Source organism: Rhynchophorus ferrugineus, unplaced genomic scaffold (assembly GCF_030347505.1).
Source record: "Rhynchophorus ferrugineus isolate W39M unplaced genomic scaffold, kcgeb_rfMv2 rfM4, whole genome shotgun sequence".
Classification (NCBI taxonomy): domain Eukaryota; kingdom Metazoa; phylum Arthropoda; class Insecta; order Coleoptera; family Curculionidae; genus Rhynchophorus; species Rhynchophorus ferrugineus.
In genome coordinates, this window is record NW_027472583.1 from 32,081,706 (window position 1) to 32,096,320 (window position 14,615).

At 31.3% G+C, this 14,615-nt stretch overlaps 1 protein-coding gene across 1 annotated transcript; it reads left to right on the plus strand.

The window, feature by feature from the left end:
- Nucleotides 1-544: 544 nt before the first annotated feature.
- Cpap3-a1 (cuticular protein analogous to peritrophins 3-A1) lies at nucleotides 545-5,581 on the plus strand. The gene is made up of 5 exons (XM_076402286.1): nucleotides 545-721; nucleotides 4,338-4,535; nucleotides 4,594-4,797; nucleotides 4,858-5,071; nucleotides 5,135-5,581. Exons 1-5 carry the CDS (start codon nucleotides 673-675, stop codon nucleotides 5,190-5,192), a joined length of 723 nt encoding a protein of 240 aa, XP_076258401.1. The 5' UTR covers nucleotides 545-672; the 3' UTR covers nucleotides 5,193-5,581.
- Nucleotides 5,582-14,615: the final 9,034 nt, after the last annotated feature.

Sequence of the window (14,615 nt, forward strand, 5' to 3'; positions counted from 1 at the left end):
ACTTTTGCTTTGTCAATATTATTATCCTAAGCAGAATCACGTATATATAATACGAAATATATTGAAGACAATATTAAAGACCATCTTTAAGCAAGTTGAGCTACAAATATTAATTAAATCAACTCTAAATCATTTTAATGGTTCTTCTTTATTACTTAACTCTAACCTACTTGATCAATACATGATACTGACGAAATTCTTCGTCTTCTTTCATGTACTAGTTAGCATCTTTCTCTTATAGCATATTGAATGAGGATCTACTCTACATGGGTATTGGAGCAACTCTAAACAACGTGCCGAGATTGCGATGTAACAACGAGGAAACGTTTCCTATTTAACTTTTACCACAAGGAAAAAACCCTTCAAAAATCAACTAATCTGGCTACGTACAGAGTTCTAAGACTGTCCAAAAAACGAGAAACATTTTTAATGCATTCTTGGCAATCACAATGCTAGTATATTAAACAAGAATCGAATAGAACCGAACTCGGCATCCGATTGGTCGATCGGTTACTGCTCACGTTATTAAATAAAGAAAACTGCCGATCGATCTTTCAGTTTCAAGAGGTCGTTCTTCGAGACAGTACCTCTCCATTGTGGTCGTTCGAAAGGGAAAGTCAAAGGAACAACAAAAATTATAATACGCTTTCGCAGACACAATACAGTTGAAAAATGACTTGGTACGCTCTGGTTTTGGTGGCCTTTGTGATAGCAGGAGCAAGTAAGTTTTTCTTTCATCTCATATATATTCATATATTCAATGATTCTTCTTGATAAACTAAATATCACTTTTTAATAAGGGGACTTTGTTAATCACTGACTGTTGGGGTCTTCATCATATATAAGCATAAATACACGTAAATTGTTTATAATATAAAATTAATATATGTAATATTGCATTATGTAATTATTTTTTTCAAATTAATTTCTGGTAATTCTATAACTATTAAGATTTCTTTCGAAGTTCAAATAAAAAATGTGATAATTTGTATATCATTGCCAAAATAGATTTTCTTTATTATTTTTTATTTTTAAATACTTTTATAAATGTTAATAAAAATTAAGAAGATACAACTTAAATATTATGTTAATGCTTAAAAACCTTATATTTGTGATTTCGCCTTTATAGTTTTTTACATTTTTTTTTAATTTGTACAACTGCGACTTTATTGAGATTATATCTCGATAGATTATATAATAATCATTTGTTTCTCATAATTATGGAGCTTTGGTTTCAAGGATTATATAAAAAATATTTCAAAATTGTTTTCTCGTTTTTTCTCAATTTATTTTTATTTTCGTTTCTTTTAACTGTTCGATTCAGGAACATTTAATACATTTGGTTAGGTATTTCGTTCAGATTATTTTCGTGCTTATATAATTATCCTTTTTTTAAAATATTTTGTAGATTTAATGAAACAGTAATCTAAATATATTTTTATATTTTATAATATAAAGTTCAAATATATTTAGTCTTGTTTTTTTATATACGGTTTTCTATTAAACATAATCAATAATAAGTTGTTGAAATAATTATTTATTTTTACTAGTATAACACAGTCCAGAATACTGCGTTATAATTAATGTACAATTTATATATGTAGATCTATGTGTGCATAAAAAATCTCGACATAGACTTTCTCTAGTACTATGACAGTCCAAAACCGGTTGTCTGTTGCAAATATAAATCAGATTTGCGCAATCGTTTAACCATTATTTTGAAACAGTTTCCAAATGATAACTATATGAATTTATTGTTTTCATTTCTACAGGGAACCAAAGGATACGAAATCAGTAGTATTGTGAAATGAAATGTTCGTTGATGCTTTCTCGCAAATGTGTACAATAAAACAAATGTTTATAGCTGTTTGCGAAATACCTGTTAATATTAATGGACTGAAATGTCACATCTCCGATGATGTTTATGTAAAACCGATGAATACATCTTTACATTGATGTTATGTAATTAACAATAGATTGCGTAAATTCCTTTATGCTTTTTAACTGAAATCTTCCACAATTTCTCTTTCAAACGAGGCGGTTGACAACGGTTGTAATCTGACCCGACTGTACGAAGACTTCTGGGGTTTTCAGGGGAATTTTCTTACAATTATTCATTGTGCAATTTAAGATATTAATTGGAAATAACAGAGACAATAAGAGTGGTGACCTTTCTCGTTGAAAAAATTAAAATTCTCATTTTCTTCTGGTCTTTAAATGCTCAGGGTGACCTTAAGCTGTGGTAAATGTTAAAAGCGGTTCTGCGCAAGAAACCGTGTGCTGAAACAGTAGCGCGCTTTGATTTATTTCTCTTTGCTTTTGAAATAAAACTGCTGCATAATCTGGATGACATTGAACGATTAAGATCGTACAGAAATGGTCGACATCTCACTGCAGTTCTTCATACTGACTCGATATAGTTTTGGGTTTGATTTAATGGTTGTCACTAAGACACTGATAACATTAATTGATCGATTGGTACGCCGCCAATGATTGTTTAATTGTTAAATAATAAGTTTGATGATGGAGAAGCGTCGACTGTTAATGGTGCCTTTCACTTTTTCAAACGTTATGTAAAAATTATCTATCGGTGCAAAGCCGTGGCCAATGCTAGAATAAATCTCGTGTTTATTTTTATTCTGGGCTCGGCATTAATGCATTGTCTCCGGGCTTTCAGTTGGCATGCGCTTTGAATCGGAATATTCTAGTTGTATGTGATGATACTTCTAATTCAGAACACACAATTGTTTACTCAACATTGTTTCAGTCTCATAAAACAACTATTTTTACGAGATTCTTCTGATATTTACGAAGACATAAAAATAAGTTTTTATATTGAGGTGGCAGTTTCCAGAGTCATACCCGTGTTATATTGTTTTTAAATATTATTTTTGTTTTCTGAAAATGTTGTTTGATAACATTTAAAACTTCGATTAACTCATTAATAATTAAAATTAAATTTTTAAGTAAAGGTTTGTTTTGTTATTGACTGTTGAGGTCTCTGGTGATTCGTTTTATTTTATCACCTCTATAGTAATTTTTGTACAATTTAGGAAACGTCACTGTTACAGATGGCATTTTCGAATTAAAAGTATGAGGCAAAAGTTTAGTTTTTTTTTTAAATGAAAATTTGAGTTTTTATTCCAAAATATTAAAATGCTTGTAATTAGCAGGATTTAATTAGCGGTTTTAATTTTTGCTGTTCGAAATATAAAAATAGTATTATTGTAATAAGCATACTTTTTAATGCTATGTTTTATTATAAAATCGTTAAATTAATAGAATCAGGATTTCAGAAAATAATATTTCTAAACTGTATTACATAAACTTGTTTATCTTTCTAAAGAATTAGTACTCAACATTTTCTTAACTTTGAATAAATGTTGTTTGTTACAAATTGTTACTGTTTTTTTTATAAATTCCATTAAAGTTATAAAATAGATATTTTCCATTTCAATTGACTGTTTTTGCTCCGTAAAGTATTTGAACATTCTAATGGTGTTTTTTTAAGATAATTGTACCGACATAGTTCAGCAAAATATTGATATATATTTTTACTGGAGCGTACGCAGGTCTGGTGTTTAATCAAATGACTGAAACTATGTCACAGTTGAAGCGTAATCAAAGAGAAGTATGGTAAATGAAAGTTAAATATTGCGATCAAACTATCACAATTGCGCAACTATTGAATGACAAATGTTATGTATGCTAGACTGCGGTGTGAGTTGTTACCTCCACCCTTTTTTACAAATGAACGAAATCGGAATTAAATTAGAAAAAAAACAGAAAAAATACATATTATATGCTTTCTACGATTGATTAAGTTACGAACGTTCCCTAGCCTGTCTTGTTCCACTTTCTACTCAGATATTGCATATTAAATTTGTCATGAACCAATGAATTTTTACACCAAAACTAAAAAAAAAACACTAAGTAAATTTGTTGTAAATAGTGTGTTACTACTTTCAAATCGATTTTATTTACATGTTATTGATGACAACAACACTTATTAACGTTATATCATAGTATAAGAGAGAGAAACAAATACTTATAAATAAACAAAATAAATAATTTAATAAATATAACCGTTCAAGTTACAATAGTCAATAATTAATATAAAACTATGAAAGCAATTCTTATAAAACTATCTAAGGAATTAATAATATTCTGACGAACTGGTTTATAAAAAGAGGCAATAGCGTGAAATCGATTTGTGTAAACCAAATTAATACCGTTGTTTATTTTCTTATAAAAAGTGATAGAGACTTGTTTCCTTGATTTATCGTGGGTTCTAAATAAATGGACCATTAGTAATTTTTGAAATATTTTTATTACAGATGGTCAAGGATTCAAATGCCCAGCTAAAGATGGCCAATATGACGACCCAAGACAGTGTGACAAATACTGGGAGTGCGTTGATGGTGAAGCTACCCCGAAATTGTGCCCTGATGGTTTAGTATTTGATCCATTGATCAGGAAGAGGAATAAATGCGACCAACCCTTCAATGTTGACTGCGGAGACAGGACAGAATTACGTAGGTCTCGGCATCATTATTTAAACATTGTGTTATTAAAAGATGATAATTTTTATAGAGGCCCCACAACCCAAAGGACCCTGTCCAAGGAGGAACGGTTTCTTCGCCCACGAAGACCCTTCAGTATGCAACAAGTTCTACAACTGTATCGAAGGGGATTATACTGAAATCACTTGCACCAATGGTCTCCATTTCGACGAATACTCTGGTACCTGCGTATGGCCCGATTCCGCCGGAAGACAAGGATGCAAAGACAATAGCAGTATGTTGATTTAAGGTTTGTTCACGCCATAATCTACATAATTTATTTGGAATATTTCAGACGTATTGAAAGATGGCTTCAGCTGCCCTACTGAAGCCCAGAAGGACGCCAATGGTAACTTGGTGGTTCATCCCAAATACGCTCACCCCACTGACTGTCAAAGATTCTATGTGTGCTTGAATGGAGTCGAACCTAGAGATCTGGGTTGCCAAGTTGGTGAAGTATATAATGAGGAAAACCAACGGTGCGATGCTCCTGAAAATGTACCTGGATGGTGAGTTATATCCTAACTAAACGTAGGTTTTTGTTTTTTTAACGCATTATCTTTGATTTACAGCGAAGACTGGTACAAAGATGACCCAGCCGCTTCATCCAAACCTGTTAAGAAACAATAAGTTTATAAGTGATATTAGGTTTTTTATTTTCATTTTTTCTCAACAGTTCTTTATGAGCAAGAGTTATGACTATTTATTGTTTTTGTAAGCCACTAAGTCTACTTACTACACTACTTTTCCTTCTTATAATATAGAGACTTTCTCTGTCTTGTATTGTATAAAATCCTTCTCCTAACTGACTTCTTTTCTTGACTGTTTTTCTCCTATCACTGTATCTTTCGTCTTGTTTCTTTCGTTTTTATTACTTGGAATTTTTTATATACATTTATATTTCGTAAAATTTTATTATGTAAACGTTAAGAATTAAGAACTGATTAATTGAAGTTTGACTGTACATAATAATGTAATGTACGTGAGGTTAAGATTATGAATAAAACCATTTGTCAAAACAGGTTGTTTTTAATTAATCGATCTTTAACTAAGTTTGAGAACGTCTTCTGTTGGCATTTAAATGTTTCCAGGTTGTGGAATCGTTGAGTAACGTTGTGTCATAATTGTAGAATTAATATTGCCGCTGCATATCGATGTCAGATGGATGATGGACGTGTTATTATATATAATTTATATCGCTGAAAAAGATTATAGGTCGACGAATGTGGAACAGATATTTTAATGTGATTAATTATACAGAAGGTTATGCAAGACGGATTTTGAAACATACGACGTCTGAAAAGATTTGACTGATGAGTAAATTTATTATTGAAAAATTAATTAAAGAATTTAAATATGCAAGATTCAACACAACAATTGTGGATATCTATCTAGTTCGTATAGATCTATTAATATTGGTTAATATGCATAACAGTGGTATTCTGGGGTTATATGTTGTTGCATCCTTCCGTCTTGTTACATAAATAAATTAATTGTTTAGATTACACTTTAAGTGGGATTCCAGTTTATCATAATATCTTGTTCAAAGTTCGCTGGTTCAAGCATTACCAGGATTCTTAGAAGCAGTTTTTTTGAAAGATATCTGTTAGACAGTGTCAGTATAGATCAGCACTCAATAAAAATACTAATATTTTACGAATGTGATTAAGATACTCTGTGAGTATCTTATTATTCAAACTGAAGCCAAATATTCTAAGTATTTCTTGAATTAATTGCTATTAAGATACATTTTTGTAGATAAATATTTTTCTAACTTACTGTTCATTTTTTGTCATTATTCGTTGTTATGTTAATAATGTTTATAGATGTTCGCAAATGACAAAGACTCACTGTCTGTCTTAAATAACTATGTCTTAAAACGGGTGCTCTATTAGTTTGTAATTGGATGTCATGGTTTAAACTTACGATGAGATAAGGCACGTTTAAAGATCACTCAAGTGCATTAGTGTATTAGCAATTTGAAATAAAATAATGTATACAAAAAAAAGGTTAAGCCACTGAAAGAAAATAAGAAAAAGAAGAAAGAAAATAAAGAAATAAGACCTGAAGGTGGCAAATAAGATTCTATAGAAACCGCGTCAAGTCACTAAACGTGGTTAAAAAAGGAATACTGCTACAATAGATATGTATATTTTTGAAAATGTAAACTAAAGTTTAATATGTCTATCATCAGTACAAACATTAGCTGGCTTGGTGGCGCAGATAAACCCATAGTTGGCATAATAAAATGAAAATTATACTAGTTTCTCAATGGAGTGATATTGGGATTTAACTATTTTATATGATTATTTGTTGAAAATGAAATAATTTTACTAGTTGTGGAATTGTATTTTTAACAATTAATTTATATTTATCTTAAATATTTTTACAATATTTGTTTTTAATAGTGGTTGTTTAAACGGTAGTCCAAACAATACTCTTGGAGGATTGAATGATTTTTGATAGTTAAATGCAAACAGAAGTAATATTTTATCAATATCTTTAATTCATATGTAATATAATTAATATCTAATGCAATATTAATATCTATACAATATATATACAAGATGTTCTATTTTGATTTTAAATAGATTTATGTATTTTTCTGTTGTAAACTTCGTTGAAGATTTCTTAGACACCTAATTAAATTTTTTGTAAAGGACACTTTTTAAGTCGCAAAAAAGTACAATTAGAAATAACGCATTGAATTATTGGAAATTAAATTCAAATGGTTGAAATTGGAGTTTAAAGGTAGCCAGTTAAACAAATCAGGCCTGCCTACTGTTTCGGCAAGTTATCCGCTTGTTGCACATTGGCATAAACATATATACTTACTTAAATGAAAATGTACACAAGACTATTAGGTGTGCTACAAAAAACGGCGGCCATACGCACCATTTTCCTGATTCCGTACTAGTATATGACTCAATTTAATCACATACCAATTAATGCCGATGCTAATATCACGCCGGCAAGGCTATATTTTAAGAATCTAAGAGGTGGGGCTCTCTAAGTAGTCCAAATATAACGTGTCTATTTTCATTGAAATACTTCTTTGTCGACCTCTCCCATACGCAGCGCACACACACCCTTGCGAATAACTGTCACCCAAGTCACGCCAATTCCGTGCTTCGCCTTGTCAAAGTTCTTGATGTTAGGAGGCTCACTTTGCGCTGTTAACCTTAAGTCGCTAGAGGTGGATGAGGTCACCAAAAAGGTAGCTTTTTTAACTGGCTTTCTAATTTTTTGAGTTAAATATATATATATATATATATATATATATATATATATATATATTCTATTCTATAATAAATAATAACTGAATTATATAAAAGTACTTTTTTGACTTTGTGTAGCATACATTTTGTAGCATTAATTTTGCTGGTGTCAATATCAACAGTCACAGTATGTCATTTTTTTAAAGAGTTTATTAATATATATCAATTTTTCAGTACGTATCAGAATTCCATACAACAATGAGTTTTGACAATGACTAAACATAGTTTTTATCTTCTAAGCAAAATTTTCAATCTATTTTTTTATTAGATATATCGTCTTTTGTCTTCAAAACGAATTTTTTGTTGATTTAATATATGTGGCTTAAATTAATGGATATAAAGATTGATTTGAATAATTTCCTGCTGTTTTAACGGAGATGGTGTTGCAGAGAAAGTATTAATATGTACTTACAGTTTACCACAGCAGCACGTTTATTAACAAAACGTATAATTTTGTCCTGAATTATATTTTCAATTTATGATTTATCTCCTTATGAGAATTGATGTTTTATTAGTATTGTTACTAAAACCTGTGACGATTAATGATACTGTTATAGACATCTTGCAGATATTAATTGAAATTTTTCAAAACTAATATTTGTAAACTTTGAGCTGGAGTTTCTAAGGGGTACTGAAAGAAATATGGTTTTTATTTAGATTGCCTGAAAGATTCGAACCTAGGTCAGGTTTGACCAGGTGTGCTTAGGAGTTGCTTCTAAAATATGCACTAAAACGGAAGATGGTTTTAAATAATCAATAATCCTACGATCACTCGTTATATCAATCTGAAATTGGCTTCGATGACTTTATTCCCAGATTGCCTTGATTATGAACAAGCACTTGACTGGTGTGGGAAGTCTGCTGGATATGCAGCTAAACAGATTTAAGGTTGGTTCTCCGCTAAATTTTTGAATGCCGCATTGAATTTGTGGATATTAACTGAACCTTTGGTCAAAGAGGAGACCTAGGTATGTGGCCTTCTTTAGGCATCGATTGTTGGCTTTCTCGATTTGAAATCGCGAAAAGCTCGGGGCGTATCATTTCTTGTTCTTCTTGTTTTCTGTGGGTTGATTTATAACCTTCAGAACTTTAGTCATTGTATTGTCAGTACCGCCATGTTATCTGAGAGTAGTAGTTTACGCTAAGAATTCATATGGCCTGTAATATATGTTATATAGCTGATAAAGCAATGGTTATTCGAAAATAAACGATTCGTTTAGTCTGATGGTGAGATGTATAACTATTAAGAGTTTTGTTTATTTTAAAATATGATTATATAAGCATTATTATTTAATCGAACATTTCTAGTCTCCAATTTTTCCCATTACTAAACTCTGCACTAATAACTTATATGACAAATGTCACTTATTTATGGCTTCATCTATTTTGTTTAAAGATTATTGCCTCTTTCGATTCTCGCTTTTTTTAGTAACAGAACTCCAAAAAGTACCTGAGATATACATATTGACAGAAAGTTCAAATTGTTTACTACAAAGGTAGAAAAAGTGCTAGTGATCGATAATAATTTGATTTTTAAGTTTTTTAAACCGAAGAAACCGGAAAAATTAATACAAACGATTAAAATACGAATAATATTTAAATAGAAAACGTACAAAAAATAGCTATTTTACAAGATTTTAACACAACAATAACTATTAATTTTAGATATTTGTGGAAAGAAAGCAATTGTTCATTAAAAGGAGGCTTAAAAAAGTTGAAGGTTTTTCGTTGACAATAATTTTAGACGATGAATATTACTTTCACTTAAATTAGTTACCTAAACTGGTTCGATTGGGACGTGGAGAAGCTATTGTTATTCACTAACGACCGCATCATTAGTTTTGAAGCAGATCTTTGGTGTGGTTTATCAGCTAAGTATTCTTAAAACCACTTATTAGGTATGGAAATTGATTGAATTAATTAATTTGATATGGTTAATTTTTTAGTTACGATTATGTATTAGATGTTAATTTAAAATTAATTAAAGCTATAATAAGATATTTGAATGATAACACATTAGTCAATAATATCCCAATTTAACTTTGATATCCGAGAAAAATTTTTCAATGCATTTAGTTCATTAAAGTAAGAGTTAGTTCAAGTAAGATAGATAGGTATATTTAGTAGAGACCCATCAGTCTTTCGGCCTTTTTAGAGTCTGATATACATTTTAGAAATAACATCATAGTGTTTAAAACTAGTATAAAACTATAAAATGGCCAACATTACAGATGTATAATTATAAAGCTCAGAACGAACATAAATATAAATATATAAATATAAGATATCAGAAGTAAGTACTTCTTATAAGAAAACTAAGATATGTCCAATCTTGTCGCTCCTTTGCGCCAGACTGTTTTATTATCCGGACTGTATCATTTGAATGGTTCTAAATTATTTTTAAGTGTGTTATTTTTTTAGCCCTGTGTGAGGAACGCAAACATACCCACATTTTCCTGTAAAATGGGAAAAAAAACTATGCTGCTTTCTAGTATTTCTAAATTATTATCCCTTAGTATAAGGATTGTTGAACAATCTTTATGATTATTTTCGTAATAACTGCCAATATTAAACTGACAACTATCAGATCGCTTGCTATTGTAAATCTCAACAGAATCTAGTTACAGCAATTACAATTCAAGTATTTGGGTTCAGAAATACGGTGGCCTGCAGAAGATTTTGCTTCTCCAATATGGTGCATGTGGAAGAGCGGAAGTATTACAGTCAGAATTAAACTCACTCCGACTTTCTCAAACGCTTATGTTGCTAATGGCCAATGGTATGGCTCCGAGATTTGGACACTTTTATTATCTGACATAAGTCTACATGTTGCTTTCCAGGATTTTAGAAATGATTAAGCATTAGATCGATAGAGGCGAGACAAACTGTGGATAGTGGAGGAACAAACACAAAGATTTAGATTATGATGGTTCAGACATGATGCCTGTCGAATGAATGATGTTCTGAACGGATTCTTCACAGGCTTATGTGTCGAAACAGGTGTTTTGGATGGAAGATTCAGTGGATAGTTCGGAAAAGGCCACCGATCGAGATTATAGAAAGCGATAAGCAATAGGAGACTAACATTGTTAAAGTACAACAACCTCTGTGGCGACTCTAGGCTGTGAATTGATGATGATGACGCCAATATTGAACAAATTTACTTTTCAACATCATCTTAGAATAGCCGCTTTTAAATTCAGCTTTTTCAATCAGTTAAACGCAATTAATTTCACTAATAGAGGGCTTCCAAGAAATTATTAAAATAACTGTTTGGTTTCAAGATTTTCTGCTCTTAAAAAAGAACACAAATTAATTTTGTCTACGGTTTTGAAAATAATAATCATAGTTTTATGGTGAGTACTTCATGTAAGGTAATAATTAAAGCTATATGATATTTTGATATTCATTATTTGTAAATTAGTGCAATTCAATAATTAGGTGGGCAAGTTAATAACAGCAATGCTCCATACAGAATAGTTAATATAAGCCTATACTCGGGGTACATTTACTTCACAGCAGGATGGAAACAAATTTTGAGTATTGAAACTTCATCTGATCATTCGAAAAATTAGATCATCATAATGCATTCGTAATACTGCTCCTAAAAAATATGGGGCTTAAAAATAGCATAATATTATATATTTCGTTTTGCTTAATTAGAAGATGACCATAAAATGTACCGAATAGAACTACAGTTTCTCAGTTTTAGAACTTATATTATTTTTATATTTTACAGTTTTATTTTGCGGAAAATATTTTTTCGCTATTAACTGTACATACGCCAACTGTCAAAATAAAAATAATCTTGCCGGCTTGGTGGCGCAGTGGTAAAGGCGACAGGACGGTCCTCCTACTGTTGCGATAGCCGCGGGTTCGAATCCTGCTGGGGAATGGTCGTAAATTTATGTTTGTGATTGTCCTAGGCCGGAGTGTAAAATCCGACAAGGAAAATGATCCCAATCACGGCAGTAACCAGGCAGGATAAGACCGGATGTCTTCTGGGATGATATCTAAAGTTGCTCACTCACCAGTCGGTAGGCTTAATGCTGAGTATCGTGCTTCGGAGCCCACGTTAGGCTGTAGGTTCTGTCCAGATAAACCTCTTGTTGATAAGTGGAGACATATATAATCTTGATTTTTAGGATAAATGGCGATAAACATTATTATAACCGTTTTAATTTATCAGTATTTTTGTTGTAATTTGTATAGCATATCTGGTTTTGGAATGTTTTGCAGAATACAATTTATTACATTAAGAAATGTACCCAATAACATGATGCAACAGTATTTGAAGACTTCATTCGCGTTTAGTTTTTAAAAGAACTTTTGACGCCTTGATGACGTTTAGGCAGAATATCATCTACAGGTCTTGCTTCGTTTTATTACATGAGCCAAAAACCCACACATTTTATAAATAACTGCTATTTTCATTTGACCCGCCTATAGAAGCGGGATTATCAATTAAGATAATAGATGCAGTTAGGATTATAGAGATGAAGAATTACTGGAAAAAGAGAATTACTAATAAAAAGCAAATAGAATTAGTTGCTTTTTATTACGCATTCGTAAAATTTACTTTTTTACTCTAATAATAATTTATAGTAATTTATTGACAACCCCAAATTTATGAGCTTGAAGTAAAAAATGTGTGGAAGAATAGGAGACCAATAAGCATCAATAGTACAATAATGCAAAATAGTGAATACACTGTTTTTTATATCCTGAAGCAAATTCAATTTCGAATTTAGGGTAATTTAAGCGTTCACGACTGTTTTTTGGTCGCGTTTTCGCTATCAAGAAACAATAATAAACCAATACTTGAAATACTTTTTTATACGTTGTTTTTAAAATAAGAAGATTTGTTTTACTAATACCACTGGAAATTCTAAACTAAATGGTATATTGTCCTGAAATGACACGTGTCGTTACTAGAATTAGGATGATAGTGTCATCTATACGTTAGGTTTGGGATGATAGTGTCATCTGATATCATGATAGTGTTATTGGGTTGAATTTTTCAGAATTAATTACCAACAACAGAATTTTATTTTGTCGAACGCCAGACTTATTAAACAACCTACTATTTAGAAGCCATACATATAAATTTTAAGGGATTTATAAAGATCGCGTAGCTAGTATTAAGTTGTATCGGGTCATCTAACTATATTTATTATTAATTTCCAAAAATAAATGTTTCATTTCGCATTAACATACTTTCTTGTGTATGTTCTTATGGTCTAACCATATCAATCTTATTATATTAGGGTTATCTGTTTCTTTAATTTGGAGAAGCTGACTGATGAATTGCTATGTGAATAGTGGTGAATATTTTGATTGTAGCAATGAATAATCATTTTAAACTGCCTTAAAGGCCATAAAAACTCAAGTTAAACATTGCAGCACTATTTCGGTCATCTCATTACCGAGCAGTATCTCAGGTCTTAGGAATAATTCAAAAATTAACTTTATTCATAGATCGCTTCAAAAAATAAGCAATAAGCTCGAGCTAATGTCGTACTATACTATTTTTTAAAATTTATTTATTATATTTTTACTAGTTGCTGGCGACTAACCTACAATTTAGCTTTAGAATAACTTAAATCTAGGTATATATCTAGGAGAACTCATCCGCCCTATTTTAATCTCTGATGTTTATGTATTAATATTGCTATTTTTTGTTAAGTGCACCTGATTATACTACACTATGCAAGATAAAATGGTTTGATTCTTTTGAGCCTGTGCCCTGTTCTGGTGTTACCCAGGAGTTGTATTACTTCGATATTGCCATGAGAATGGAGTCTATCCTCATGTCTCTTTACAATTATCTTGGTTTCCTGGGTAACAGTCGGTATCTGAAGGCCTTGGTGTAACTAATTAGTCCTGTATGATCTTGTGGCACCTACAACATTTCTCAGGACTTTGTTCTGGAAAACTTAAACAACAAATTAAACTTTAACGGGGGAATTGAAAAGTCCTCGACCTGACACATAGATGGCGCTACTAAAATTAAATCCACATGTTTTTTGATGCATGTATATATTTGACAGCTGTCGGATCATTGGTTTGTGAATTATAGCATTTTGAGTGAAACAACTTTTGTTACTGCGAAAAAAATGGATAAAAAGGAATTTCGGATGTTGATAAAATATTTCTTTTTGAAGGCAAAAAATACGGTTGAAACAAAAACTTGGCTTGATGCCAAGTTTCCGAACACTGTCGGATATGTGACAATGGATGAAACATGGCTCCATCATTTCATTCCGAAGTCCAATTGACAGTCACCCGAGTGGAAGCAAAGCGTGGGAAAACGCAACAGTCGACTTACGAGGTTATGGCGTCTTGGGATGCGCCTGGAATAAATTTCATTGACTACCTTGAAAAAGGAAGGACCATCAACAGCGAATTATATGGCGTTATTGGACCGCTTGAAGGACGAAATCGCCGCATTTGAACAAAAAGTGCTGCTTCACCAAGACAATGCACCGTGTCACAAGTCGGTGCAAAAGGTTGGCAAAAATCCATGAATTGGGCTTCGAATTGCTTCCTTATTCACCGCATTGTCCAACTGAATTCAGTTCAGATGTCCAGATAGGTTTAAATACATGCTTATATATTAGCAATTTATTATGTACTGATAATTGTGATTTTTTCCGATTAACATTATTTTATTATTACATTTTCACTATACATTACACTAATACATATTTTACTCCAATTCTTTCCTTTTATTTATAGGTTCCTTCCAGCGAAGGTTTTTATAAAGTTTCATTCC